At 39.3% G+C, this 13,838-nt stretch overlaps 1 protein-coding gene across 2 annotated transcripts in view; it reads right to left on the minus strand.

The window, feature by feature from the left end:
• Positions 1–13,838, minus strand: part of Mid1 (midline 1) — a 363,047-nt gene that overhangs the window by 21,609 nt on the left and 327,600 nt on the right. For both annotated transcript variants that reach the window (XM_057760186.1, XM_057760184.1), the window contains exon 7: positions 13,331–13,474. In XM_057760186.1, coding sequence (XP_057616169.1) covers positions 13,331–13,474 — 144 coding nt within the window. The remainder of the gene's footprint in view (positions 1–13,330; positions 13,475–13,838) is intronic.

The following is a 13,838-nucleotide window of genomic DNA, read 5'->3' on the forward strand; positions in this document are numbered from 1 at the left end:
GGTTAGTTCCTTTGATCTCGAGGCAACTTATACCTCATCCAACTCTGAAGAAACAGCTCCCCAAGAACCTAATGAGACCTAAGAGAAGCAATTCACAAATATACATCTACACCAACCCACAAATATTTGCATAGCACTGCAGGGTAGTCGTGAGCTCCATGGAATCTGTCTTTGAATTATATATACTAAATTCTTTCTCCAACTTGTGACTTAAAAATTACACCTGCAATTATAAAAGATGAAAAGAACTTTTCAAAACTCTGTTTTGGTGTATGTTCATGTGTGTGTGTGTGTGCATGTGTAGTGCACTTATGAGTGCATGTGCATGTGCAGGCCAGAGGTTGATACCTGGTGCCTTTCTTGATTGTTCTCTACTTTATTTTTAGATCCAGGATCGGAGAGAACCTGGAACTCACCAGTTCTGGCTAGTTTGGCTAGCCAGCTTGTTCATGGGATCCCCTGTGATGGAGGTGGGTCATCTTTCTATCTGTTGTTTCATTGGTTAAGTAATAAAGAAACTGCTTAGCCTTTAATAGGACAGAAAATTAGGTAGGCTGAGTAAACAGAACAGAATGCTGGGAGAAAGAAGCTGAGTCAGGGAGTCGCCATGATTCTCCCACTCCAGACTGAAACAGGTTAAGATCTTTCCTGGTAAGCCAGCTCGTGGTGCTACACAGAATATTAGAAATGGGTTAGATCAATATGTAAGAGCTAGGCAATAAGAGGCTGGAAACTAATGGACCAGGCAGTGTTTAAAAGAATACAGTTTCCGTGTAATTATTTCGGGGCATAAGCTAGCCATGCGGGCAGCCAGGTGCCGGGGACGCAGCCCTGCCGCTCATATTACAACAGAGTGGCGCCCAGAGTGGTAATGAACTCCACGTAAAACCTGAGAGGGCTTAAAAAGGACAGAGAAAGAATTTAAGACAGCTTTTTGCTGTTTGTGGGTTGTGTGCGGCAAAGAAATTGTCCTGACTCAGCAATAGGAAAAAACTGGCTGTTTTAAAATGCTGGCTTTCTGGGCTGTGCCACCATTGCGATCTCTGTCTGGCTCCTGCGGGAGACAGAGTCTTTGAATGGAGCATTTGGAGTAAAGTGCTACGGCTTGCTTGATGGCAATGTGGACTGCTGTGTGTCTGGAACTGTGAGTGGCTCAGGGGCACCAAATGGCTCTGAGGCAGGAGGGCTCAGCTATGCTGTGCTGAACTGTGCTGGTCTCAGGCAGGAACAACCGTAATTACCATAACAACAGCGCAGTTAAGGTTTAGACTGGCAACAAACAGGAAGTACCATATTACCTGTACATGGTGCCACTCGGTGGTGGCGCACGCCTTTAATCCCAGCACTCGGGAGGCAGAGGCAGGCAGATCTCTGTGAGTTCGAGGCCAGCCTGGTCTACAAGTGCTAGTTCCAGGACAGGAACCAAAACCTACTGAGAAACCCTGTCTCAAAAAATCCAAAAAAAAAAAAAAGTTTTTAAGAAGTGCTTAACATTTTAAGAAATGCTCCTGGATAGTAAAAAAAATTACAGATTCACAATAAAACAGATTCAGACATAAAAGACCACAGTGTTGGATGAATGTACGTAGGCTTGAGAGAGAGAAAAAACAATAGAGAGAGAGAATAAAGGTAATGCCGTTAAAAAAAAATAGGGGATAAAGTCTTTAAAGACACAGAGTACAAATAGCTATAGATTAAAAGAAATAAAGAAAAATAAGCCACGTAAAAATGGAAAATTCACAGAGAGTCTGGATTATGTACATTGTGTTTTCTTTAAAATTTTTGTCTGTAAAGGAGCTAAGTACAGAGAGACATTTCATTTTATGGGCTGCCAAGCAGAACCAGAACGGATATAAGGGTATTATGACTTCAGAATTTGGGCCTAAGGATATGATGCTTTGGAGAGGGTCTTCTTTTGTTTTCACAGAGGATGAGACCCTGTGGATTTCTTCTATCCCAATATGGTATGACGCCCTCCTGAAAGGTTGCTGTGAACACCCTCAAAAAATTACTTCACTCAACTGCCAACTGAGATGAATCTACCACACAGGTTATACCATAAAAGACCTAAATAACAGCGCCCCCATTCAGCAGGAAGCAGTTTGGAGAGAAATAACTGCGCCCATATTCCCAAATATTGTTTATAAATGTTCTTTTACATTTAATGGGGGATATGATATAGATATGAATAATTTACATTGGTATGGATTGTAAGATCAATTTTGTTATATGTATGTGTACTTCTAATACTGATTAAGGTATTGTGATTGTGAAGTTCATTTTTAAAATGTAATGTATAATTAGGAAATATAGGTTGTTAATGGATAATCATCGATAATAGTAAAGCTTGTAGTCATGTTAGTTAGATTTTCTAGATATGCATAGATATATTTCAGATAGGCATTCTTCATATCTTTCAAAGGCTACAGAATATGGCATTTAAATGTTTTAATAATTTAGGGCTTTTTATGACAATGAGAAACATTTGCTCCTGACAGCACCAATCTACTTCAAGAAGAAGACGGGCATCAAAGAGGCTCCTTATGGAGTTTGATAGCCATTTGGGTAAGAAACTGAGCTTGTCTGGACTGTTGCATAAACTGGACGTGAAGAACCCACAGAGAGAGGACTGCTGAACTTGCCTAAAGGTGAGATGGTCTTTCAGGGTTCCTGATTCATGAAAGAGTCTGAGAGGCATTCTGCAGGACACAGCAGAAAGTGACTGAACTGTCTTTGGAAATTTCCTGCTTCATGGAAGAGTCTGCTGGATACTATGGGTGTGAAGGCCAAAGACGGATGCCCCAACGGTACAAAAGAACTTTGGGTGACTGTCCAGGCAGCAAGATGTCTCTGTCATTTCTAGAGTTTTGGACTTCTTGTTTGCTTAGGTAATATTATATCCTTCTGGAGTCTTTGATGGAGTTGAAGAATGGTTAGTTATAGTTATAGTTTTCCTTAGTTATGATAAAGAATAAAATAGATATAAATATTGTAACTGTAATTCTTGCTTGATAACTGTTTTGTTATATGTAATTTTACTATGTCAAAGTGAATGCCTTTCTTTTTTGTTTAAACAGAAAAAGGGGAAATAATGGAGGTGGATCATCTTTCTATCTGTTGTTTCATTGGTTAAGTAATAAAGAAACTGCTTGGCCTTTAATAGGACAGAAAATTAGGTAGGCAGAGTAAACAGAACAGAATGCTGGGAGAAAGAAGCTGAGTCAGGGAGTCGCCATGATTCTCTCACTCCAGACTGAAACAGGTTAAGATCTTTCCTGTTAAGCCAGCTCGTGGTGCTACACAGAATATTAGAAATGGGTTAGATCAATATGTAAGAGCTAGGCAATAAGAGGCTGGAACTAATGGGCCAGGCAGTGTTTAAAAGAATACAGTTTCCGTGTAATTATTTCGGGGCATAAGCTAGCCATGCAGGCAGCTGGGTGCCGGGGACGCAGCCCTGTCACTCATATTACAACACCCCTGTCTGAGTCCTAAATGCTGAGATTATAGGTGGTTTCAATTCCTTTTGGCTTTCTGTCTGTCCTAAATGCTGGGATTACAGATGACTGCAATGCCTTTTAGCTTTCTTTGTGGGTTCTGGAGAGCCAAACATTGGTCCTTATGCTTGAACAGTAAGCACTTTATCTCCCCAGCCTCACATGCTCTGGATGTTGTGTGAATGCTTTTTTTCAGGTACTCCCAAGAGTCATTTGGCCTCATGAGTTTTCTGTCACTTCTTTTAAATTCTACCTGTGAAAACTTTTAAATCACAGGACCTTGAGACTTAAAAAAAGTAAGCATAAAGCAAGAAGACTTCATACTCATAGAGGAATTTGAGTGTGTGAAACAGCATTAAGTACTGGGTAGAATAATTCAGGACAGCATCTTCTCAATTTGTCTGTAAGTCTGCATCTTGTGTTTTCTTCCCAAGTCTCCCTTGGGTAAGAAGAAAACCTCCCAAGTCCCAATTGGCCATCTCTTACCACAAAACAAAGCTTCCAGTACTAGGACTGGGTTATATCCTATTGAGTTGTAGGCCAAAGGGATCCCATAGAAATCCCCAAACAGCCTAGGTAGTTGCTAAAAGAATATGTTGCTCTCATCAAATGGACAGGAGGTTCCATTACAAAAGACCACATCTATGCAACTCATTGAACATGGAGAGAGCGAGCTGCTGCCCACATATAACCTTCACCATCATATTATGGTGTCTTTGGTATGGGAAGGTACTCTGCAGGTTACCAAAAGAGAAATGTAAACACCAGTCCAGCCACAAAGCCTTTGATCTACAATGCTATTTTTTTCTGCAAAATGTGCTAGTGCAATAGTGGCACAAAGCTTGTGGGACTAGCCAGCCAATGTCTGATTTGATGTAAGGTCCAGTCCACTCCACAAGATAGAACCCATACCCGATTCTGGTTGGGTGACCAAGAACCAAAGAGCAAGTAGCCCAGAGACTATAGATCAGTGCCTTATTCAGCCATCATTAGAGAAACTTCCTCCTGTAGCAGATTGGAACAAATACAAAGACACAACCAGATACTATGCGAAGAGAGAGACCTTGGAACACATAGCTAAATGGGGTGTCTCCATCAAATTCCTCCCCTCAGGGATAGCTCAGGGAACCAAAGGGAAGAGGAGTCAGAAGGAATGGAAGAGCCAGAGAGTATGGAGGACACCAGGAGAACAAGGTCCTCTAAATCAACATGGACAAATCTCATATTAACTCACAGAGACTGAAGCAACAAGCATAAGACTGACTGACACGGATTTGCACCAGGTCCTCTAGCTTTCAGCCTAGTATTTTTTTTTCTAATAACCCTACCACTGCTTCCTCTCCCTCCTCTTCTCCAAGTCCTTTCCCCTTTGCACCCTTCTTTGATTTAGTATTTTTTTATTGGTTTTTATTGAGCTCTACATTTTTCTCTGCTCCCCTCCCTGCCTCTCCCCTTTCCCCTTCAGCCCTCCCCAAGGTCCCCTGCTCCCAAATTACTCAGGAGATCTTGTCTTTTTCTACTTTCTACTTCCCATGTAGATTAGATCTATGTATGTCTCTCTTAGGGTCCTCATTGTTGTCTAAGTTCTCTGGGAGTGTGCTTTTTAGGCTGGTTTTCTTTCTTTGCTTTATGTTTAAAAACCACCTATGAGTGAGTACATGTGATAATTGTCTTTCTGTGTCTGGATTACCTCATTCAAAATAATGTTTTCTAGTTCCATCCATTTTCCTGCAAATTCAAGATGTCGTTATTTTTTTTCTGCTGTGTTGTACTCCATTGTGTAAATGTACCACATTTTCCTTATCCATTCTTCAGTCGAGGGGCATTTAGGTTGTTTCCAGGTGCTGGCTATGACAAACAAAGCTGCTACGAACATGGTTGAGCACATGTCCTTGTGGCACGATTGAGCATTCTTTGGATATATACCCAAAAGTGGTATTACTGGGTCTTGAGGAAAGTTGTTTCCTAATTTTCTGAGAAATCACCATACTGACATGCAAAGGGGTTGTACCAGCTTACATTCCCACCAGAAATGCAGAAGTGTTCCCTTTTCCCCACAACCTCTCCGGCATAAGTTGTCATCAGTGTTTTTGATCTTGGCCATTCTTACAGGTGTAAGATGGAATCTCAGAGTTGTTTTGATTTGCATTTCTCTGATGACTAAGGATGTTAAACATTTCCTTAAGTTATTTAGTATTTTTATGGGGTCTTGAGTATAAGAAGGAGTGGGTCTCTAATTCTTGTTTTGCTCTTAAGACCCTTTTATTTTCCCTTGGGCTGCCTTGTTCAATTTCAGTGTGGTGGTTTTTGTTCTGTGTTTGGTTGTTATCTCTTAGAAGCCTGTTATTTTCTAATGAGAGACAGAAAGGGAGTAAATCTGGATGGGAGGAGCGGTAGTGAGGAACTGGGAGGAGTAGTAGACAAAAGGGAAACTGTAATCAAGATATAGTATAGAAGGAAGAAATCTATTTTTAATATAAGAGGAGGGAAAGAAGAAAATGTCTCCAAAGACTATGGTGACAGGATGCTCTCCCTTCTCTATATTCTCTTTGATCCTCTCTCACTATAGCATTTTATTTTATTTTATTTTATTTTATTAGAAAACAACTAAAACAAACCCTGTATTTCTGGAGCCTGCTGCAACCAAATATTAGATTTTGATCCAACCAAAGTACGGTCCTTTTGAACTGTGTGATCCAATCCCCAAGAGGTCTATAATTTACTTGTTGAGGACATCAATATTATTAAAATAATAACAAATCAAAATTAACTTTTCTATCTTAGAATAATCAGCTCATATCCTTAGGTCTCTGTCAACAGCAGTCAGGCATATATGCAAAACAATAATAGCACTCAGCAGATTCAAATGAGAATCCTATCAATTTCACTGCATTTGTGCTGTTCATGCTTAATTGCACATGTTATGATGAAATGACTACTGTGGTCAAAGAGGGAAAAGGTAAAAAATGCTTTCAATAAACTTTCGAGTTGTTGTAGATACCTGAAGCTTGATTTCACGTGGTGGGAGATGCTTACAGCAATGTCATGGAGCAGATGTTTGAAATTAGTTCAAACTACAACTTGGCTTCCAATCACAAACTTAATAAGGATTTAATGTATCAAAACCTCCCCACAAAAAGCCAAGATGTGAAACTGACAATCCTGATTATCTCGAAGTCACTAATTTTTTCTTTGAGTGTAGTAAAATTCTTTGAAATTTCTTTGGATATAGGTGTAGTTTATTTATTTATTTATTTATTTTATTATGATTTCTGCCTCCTCCCAGCCACCATTTCCCTCCCCCTCCCCCAGTCAAGTCCCCCTCCCTCAGCAGCCCTAAGAGCAGTCAGAGGTCCCTGCCCTTTGGGAAGTCCAAGGACCTCCCACCTCCTTCCAGGTCTAGTAAGGTGAGCATCCAAACTGCCTAGGCTCCCACAAAGCCAGTACGTGCAGTAGGATCAAAACCCAGTGCCATTGTTCTTGACTTCTCAGCAGTCCTCCTTGTCCACTATGTTCAGCGAGTCCGGTTTTATCCCATGCTTTTTCAGACCCAGTCCAGCTGGCCTTGGTGAGTTCCTGATAGATCATCCCCATTGTCTCAGTGTGTGGGTGCACCCCTCGTGGTCCTGAGTTCCTTGCTCATGCTCTCTCTCCTTCTGCTCCAGATTTGGACCTTGGGATTTCAGTCTGGTGCTCCAATGTGGGTCTCTGTCTCTGTCTCCTTTCATATAGGTGTAGTTTTACAGTGAGCAAGCTATCTTCATAAACACTAACTAGTTTTTTGCTTTCCTTTTTATTACTAATATTGCCAGGATAATGATTGAGAATTTATTGCAAATGCCGAGAAAACAATAGTGACATTTTCTTTTGGGACATTTATGTGGGGGTGCCATGGAGTACACCTCAAATATATTGGTAGTGTAGGTCTTATACCAGCCAGTACCATCTCATTTCTTGCACATGGCACTATGCTACCTCGACACTACACTGTTTATGAAACATCCACACAATTATCCCGACTGAAACTTCACTTTTTCCCAGACTTGTCTGGGTGTTTTGATATTCATAGACTGACTCAGGTAAAATATTAAAACAACAAATGAAACTAGAAGATCATTTGCTCATAATGAAGCGCAATTGAGCCTTTTGACTTTGTACAGTATTTTTCATTGACAATGAGTCAAAAGCATTTTTCTCCTAATGTAGCATATTAAATGATTTTAATTACATTGGGGATTTGAGAGCCTTGAATGGAAACAGTCATTTTGCTGCAAAACATGGTGCAGTGTGGACATTGTTTGCAGAGGCTGTCTATAGATTTCTAACAACCTTTCTCTCTTCTAACAGTTTGGGCAGAAGTGAGCCATTTTTCATTCTTCCTTGTAAAAATAATAGATTCTTAGTAACTTTCATGAAATGATTTCAAAATGACTGAAATGTATACATATTATTATTTCACATGATGTCCTCAAGAAATATGACTTCTGATTATTTTGTAAATAATAGGAAGAACTTGCTGGCAAAAGCCCCAATTTGAGATTTTAAAAGAACATATGAAAAGTAGTTTCAGTAAACATTGAAAATTAAATATGTATCTATGTGTTAATAAAAAAGTTAGTAACATATGCAGTCATAATTCTGTCAATACAATGAAGAAAAGCAGTAACATCAACTTTGCATTTGGATGTGTATTTTTATGAGAAATTTAATGAGATTAAACAAAGTTCAAAGATATTATCTAATTCCCCCTTATTAAATCCATTTGAAAGTAATTAACTATGGTCTATTACAACAAGTGATGGAACCATGACCTAGAAACAATCAAAGATTGCCTAGTGGCACAAGGAGTTCTGGGAAGCTTTTGAAAATGTTTTCCAATTTTTAGTAGTGTTTTACCAATAGATGTTCTCAATGAAAGCTATTCCATGAAAGGATAGGACGAATGGACAAACAGCATTCAAGGAGAGCCTTTCACATGGGGGCTATGTAAGAAGCTATGATGGAGATACTCCTGCTAAAAATAAAATGAATAATTTTTCTCACTCAAACAAAAATTGTTTCAGAGAAATACAACATTCCTCACATGGACCAAGAACTTCCCTTTTGGAATTAAATAACTCCAATTTTTTTCTACTTACAATATTCACTTATCAAATGTTCACTTATATAATATATAACATTCACTTATCCACATGTTCTTGCCATCTTTTGCATTCAATCTTTAAATCTGATGCAATCTTTAGCTTAGTTACTAGCAATATGATACATTAAAAACTGTTATAAGTATTTGTAATATAATTATTTATAATATAATTAGTAATAAAACAATACAATAACAGCAATATAATACAAAATAATTCCTAAAGTGAAGAAAAAATATATTTTCCATTATTCTGTTTTTTTGTGTTTTCCCTTCTATACTATATAATATAGCAGTGTATGGGTTAATGTATTATGGATTCTTTATTAGTTAAGTTACACCTTAGATTTATTATGTCATCCTGTAGATAATACTTGTTTATCTTGCTTTGAATTGGGTTTCTTACTTTTAGCTTATAGTACACTGTCCAAGATCAGTGAAATGTATCTCCTACAGCTGCTAAAATGCATTTTAAACATCACCTGTCACTTCTCTGAAGGGCAATTTGGCAATGTCAATCAAAATTAAAATGCAAATAATCTGTTCTTAAGAAAATCTCAAGAGATTATACTAGAAATATAATTTTGCATGCATGAAAGGGAAAATATGCAAGGATATCCATTGGGGGCAATGTTTGCAGACATTGGAAAAGCGCTAATGTTCATCAGTAGAAGATGTGGCCGATAAATCAGGGCACAGCTTTGAAACAAGACACCATACTGCTTCAGGAAGAAATGCAGCAACTATTTGTGCCAAAATAGAATGGTCTCTTATTACATTTACTTAAAAAATTAAATATCCACATATGGCATAAAATACACAGGAAGGTAGAAAATTGACATTTATTAATGCCATGCAGCAAGACCTATACAACTGGGGAAGAATGACTTCAGAAGAATTCACAGTCTTAGGAGGAATGCTACTTAGACTTGTCTCAAAAGGCATTCAGAGCAAGAAAAAGACAGTGATGATGTTTCTGGACTAAATCAGCTCCAGGCCGAGGAGTCTTTTCAGCTGAATGTCATTTAGAGATCTTGGTTAACCCTACTCTTTAGTGAGTTGCCACGAAAGGCCTACTGTTCTCTTTGCTTCTAGCTCATTCTGTCCCCTCTTCAGTGCTGGCACAAATCATCTTCGGATTGCTCACCTGAACAGGACTCTCCAACATTAAATTCAAGTGTGGGGTGACCCGAACAGCTTTTTGTGGCCTAGCACAAGTCTCTGGGTGTGAGTGAAGGCCAAGAACATGTGTTTTCTGAAGCCAGCTCCATGGCTATGCTTCTCACTCTGCTTTTCCCCTACTTTTCCTTCCTCCTGGAAATTTCCAGCCAGGCATCAAGTACAATCTTTCAGTATGTTCCACTACTTTACTCTCTGTTGGTTTTAGACACAGCTATCTGCAAATATCCTTATATCACAGCCATGTGGCCACAACCTTTCATGAGTTAGTTTAACTGTAACTTCCTCCCCAAGGCCTTATTGTCACGTCCACTTTTGACTACTCTCTTGTCACTACCTACAAAATCAGTTGCCAAAACTGTTCTTGACATAACATTTCATGAATCGGTCTTCTACTCATAAATTACACATGCCTAGAAAATCACAAGAATTTTATGAGTGTTTCCAAAAACAAACAAATTAGGGGAAGGCATAAAGAGGGAAGGAAAGAAGGAAGGAAGGGAGGGAGGGAAGGGGAGAGGAAGGGAGAAAAGAAGGAAGGAAGGAAGGAAGGAAGGAAGGAAGGAAGGAAGGAAGGAAGGAAGGAAGGAAGGAAGGAAGGGACAAGAGAATAAGAGACAGAAAGAGGAAGAGAAAGAGATGGGACAGAAAGATAGAGATCTGAGAAAAGTGTTTACATTGGTGTTAATGCAGATGGATCATTTACACTTTTGTCACTGTGAAGCTAAACGTCTTTCTGTATCACTCTTATAATTAATCTTCAACCACACTTCTATTTAAAGCACCATGTACGATATAGGAAGGGAGGATACGGGAGCAGCGAAGTATATATCCTAACTAAGGGACCCATCTTAGGGTTGGAAAGAAACTTGACTCTAGAGGGGTTCGCAGGTGTCCAGGGAGATGTCCCCAGCTGGTACCTTGGGCAACTGAGGAGAGGGAACCTGAAATGACCCTATCCTATACTGATAAATATCTTACATATCACCTTAGAACCTTCATCTGGCGATGGATCGAGGTAGAGACAGAGACTCAATTTGGAGCAACGGTCTGAGCTCTTAAGGTCCAAATGAGGAGCAGAAGGAGGGAGAACATGAGCAAGGAAATCAGGACCACGAGGGATGCACCCACCCACTGTGACAGTGGAACTGATTTATTGGGAGCCCACCAAGGCCAGCTGGTCTGGGACTGAATAAGCATGGGTTGAAACTGGACTCTCTGAGCATGGCGGACAATGAAGGCTGATGAGAAGCCAAGGACAATGGCATTAGGTTTCGATCCTAATACATGAACTGGCTTTGTGGGTGCTTAGCCTGTTTAGACGCTCACCTTCCTGGACATAGATAGAAGACCTTCGTCTTCCCGCAGGGCAGAGAATTTGGACTGCTCTCCAGTATCGAGAGGGAGGGGGAATGGTGTGGGGGGAGGAGAAGAGGAGTGGGGATAGGGGGAGGGGACTGGGGGAGGGGGCAATATTTAGGAGGAGGGGAGGGAAATGGGAAACGGGGAGCAGGTGGAAATTTTAATTAAAAAAGAATAAAAAAAATTAAAAAAAATATATTAAATAATAATAAAAAAAAATTAAAAAAAATAATAAAAAAAATAAAGCACCATGCACTTCAGAAGTATATGTGCTATGAAGGAAAAGCTGAGAGGGAAGGGGTTTCTTATAAAAAAAAACATGTTAAGCTGATATGGATGTATTCAAAACATCTCTGTGGAAAAGTGATTGCTATTGTATTCTACATTGATGTGTTCTCTATTTTTAATACCGTGCTTGCTAGTTTTACATCAATTTGACACAAACTGGAGTCATTTCAGAAGGAACTTTACTTGAGAAAATAGGCCCATGGGAAAGTCTGTGGGAATTTTCTTGATTATTTACTGCAATAGGAGGGCCAAGTTCACTGATCACAGTGACACCTTTGGGCTGGTGGTCCTGAGTGCTATAAGAAAGCATGTTTGCTGGGTGGTGGTGGCGCACACTTTTAATCCCAGCACTCGGGAGGCAGAGGCAGTTGAATCTCTGTGAGTTCAAGACCACAAGGAGCGAGTTCCAGGACAGGCAGTAAAACTACACAGAGAAATTCTGTCTCGAAAAACCAAAAAACGGGGAAAAAAAATATGCTAAACAAGGCGGGAAGAGTGAATGAAGAGCAAGCCTGTAAAAGTGTTGCTCCATGGCCTCTGCACCAGTTGCTGCCTTGACTTCCTGCAAGACTTCCTTGAATGGAAAAGTGTATTCTGTGAGATGAGATAAACCCTTTCCTCCACAAGTTGCTTCTAGTCATGGTGCTTCATCACAGAAATGGAAGCTAAGAAACTAAATTTCAAATTTGTTCTCCTGGAAAGTTATTTCTTCTAGCCTTTTGCCATTTGTTCAGTTCTACTTACATAACTCTGTTCTAAACATTATGGGCAGCTATTGCTGTTTGAGTTGGTCATAACATTCACAGTGTCAAATATCAAACAAACAACAGTGACAGAGGAGGGCCCTTGCATTTCAGATAAACTGAGTTCTTCCTCGCAGGTGCTACTTACTAAGATTTGAAGTGTCAGGCCTAAACGACCTCTGAATAGAACCAGGTACTTGGCATTCTTTAACTGTTCATTTTACTAAATTCTTTCTCCCCCCTTTTTTGAAAACTGAAACAATATGTACAAAAGTTTATAAAACTAAATGCATGATAAAATGACTAAAGCATGTTAACTACCACCCAGAAATTGGTGTTCATCCTATGAACCATCACATATACATGCATATATAAAATATAATATATATAATGTAATATATTTTGTGTGTGGGTATGGATGTGTGTACATATAGCTGCAAGTGTATGTGGACTCCATGGTCAACACTGTGTGTCTTCATTTATCCAACTTCACTTTGTTTTTTGGCCCAGGGTCCCCATTGAATCTGTGACTGGCAGATTAGGTTATACTGGTTGGCCACTGAACTCTTGATTTTCTTGTCTTCATCCTTCCCCAATACTTGAATTACAGATAAATGTTACCATGCCTGGCTATTTTACATGCATAATACAGATCAAAACTCTGTTCCTCATGTTTGTAAGACAAATATTTTTACTGACATCTGTATTCCTAGTTTCATCATCTATTTCTTCCCAGTGACACTTTCTATATCCCATTCAAGATATAATCAACATCTTGATTAATATTTATATTTGTAGCCTCTAATAATGCATCTTTAAGCAAAATTATTTTGATCTTTATGAATTGATAAATGGATTTATTCTGTATATGTTGTTAGCAGCTTTTTTCATCAACCAACATATTCAGGTACTTCATCCATGTAATTTTCCATATATGTTTGACCAGCTGTTTTCACTACTTCAATATAAGTGAGCATTTCCCCTTCCTTGAGTAGGAAAAAGAAACCAATAAATATCATAATTTTTCCTTCTTTATCTACCTTTAGTGTTTACATTCTTTTATCCAGTTTACGTGAAAACAGTCATCAAATTGAGAAGTAAATCAACCATGTGATACTCACTAACAACATTGGCTTGTCCAGTGAATATGGTGTACTGGAGTTCATAGGAGACCACACTGAACTCATCATCTGAAGTCCAATGAACGGTGATCGTGTCATAGGAAGCTGTGCAGAGCTCTTCTCTAATTGTGGGAGGGTTGGGAGCTGTGGGCATCAAGAATGCATATCAGTGGAGCAGCAGACAACAATGGAACACATTCTGGAGATATTTAGCTGTAAAAGCAAGTATTCCTAAATTGGCCTATCAGGACTGTGATACTAGAGATGTGGATTTCGGTTCCAAAGTGTTTAGTTGGTGCAGGACAATTCTGTATTCTGTCAATTAAATTTTAAATAAATACTGCTTGGGCAGTAGCCAGGCAGGAAGTAGAGGCGGGACAAGGAGAACAGGAGAATTTTGGGAAGGATGAAGCCCACTCCTCCCCAATCCTGTCCCAACCACAGAAGAAGGAAGATGTGATTACCCTGCTGAAAAAGGTACCCAGCCATGTGGATAACATAGATAAGA

This window comes from Chionomys nivalis, chromosome X (genome assembly GCF_950005125.1).
Source record: "Chionomys nivalis chromosome X, mChiNiv1.1, whole genome shotgun sequence".
Classification (NCBI taxonomy): Eukaryota; Metazoa; Chordata; class Mammalia; order Rodentia; family Cricetidae; genus Chionomys; species Chionomys nivalis.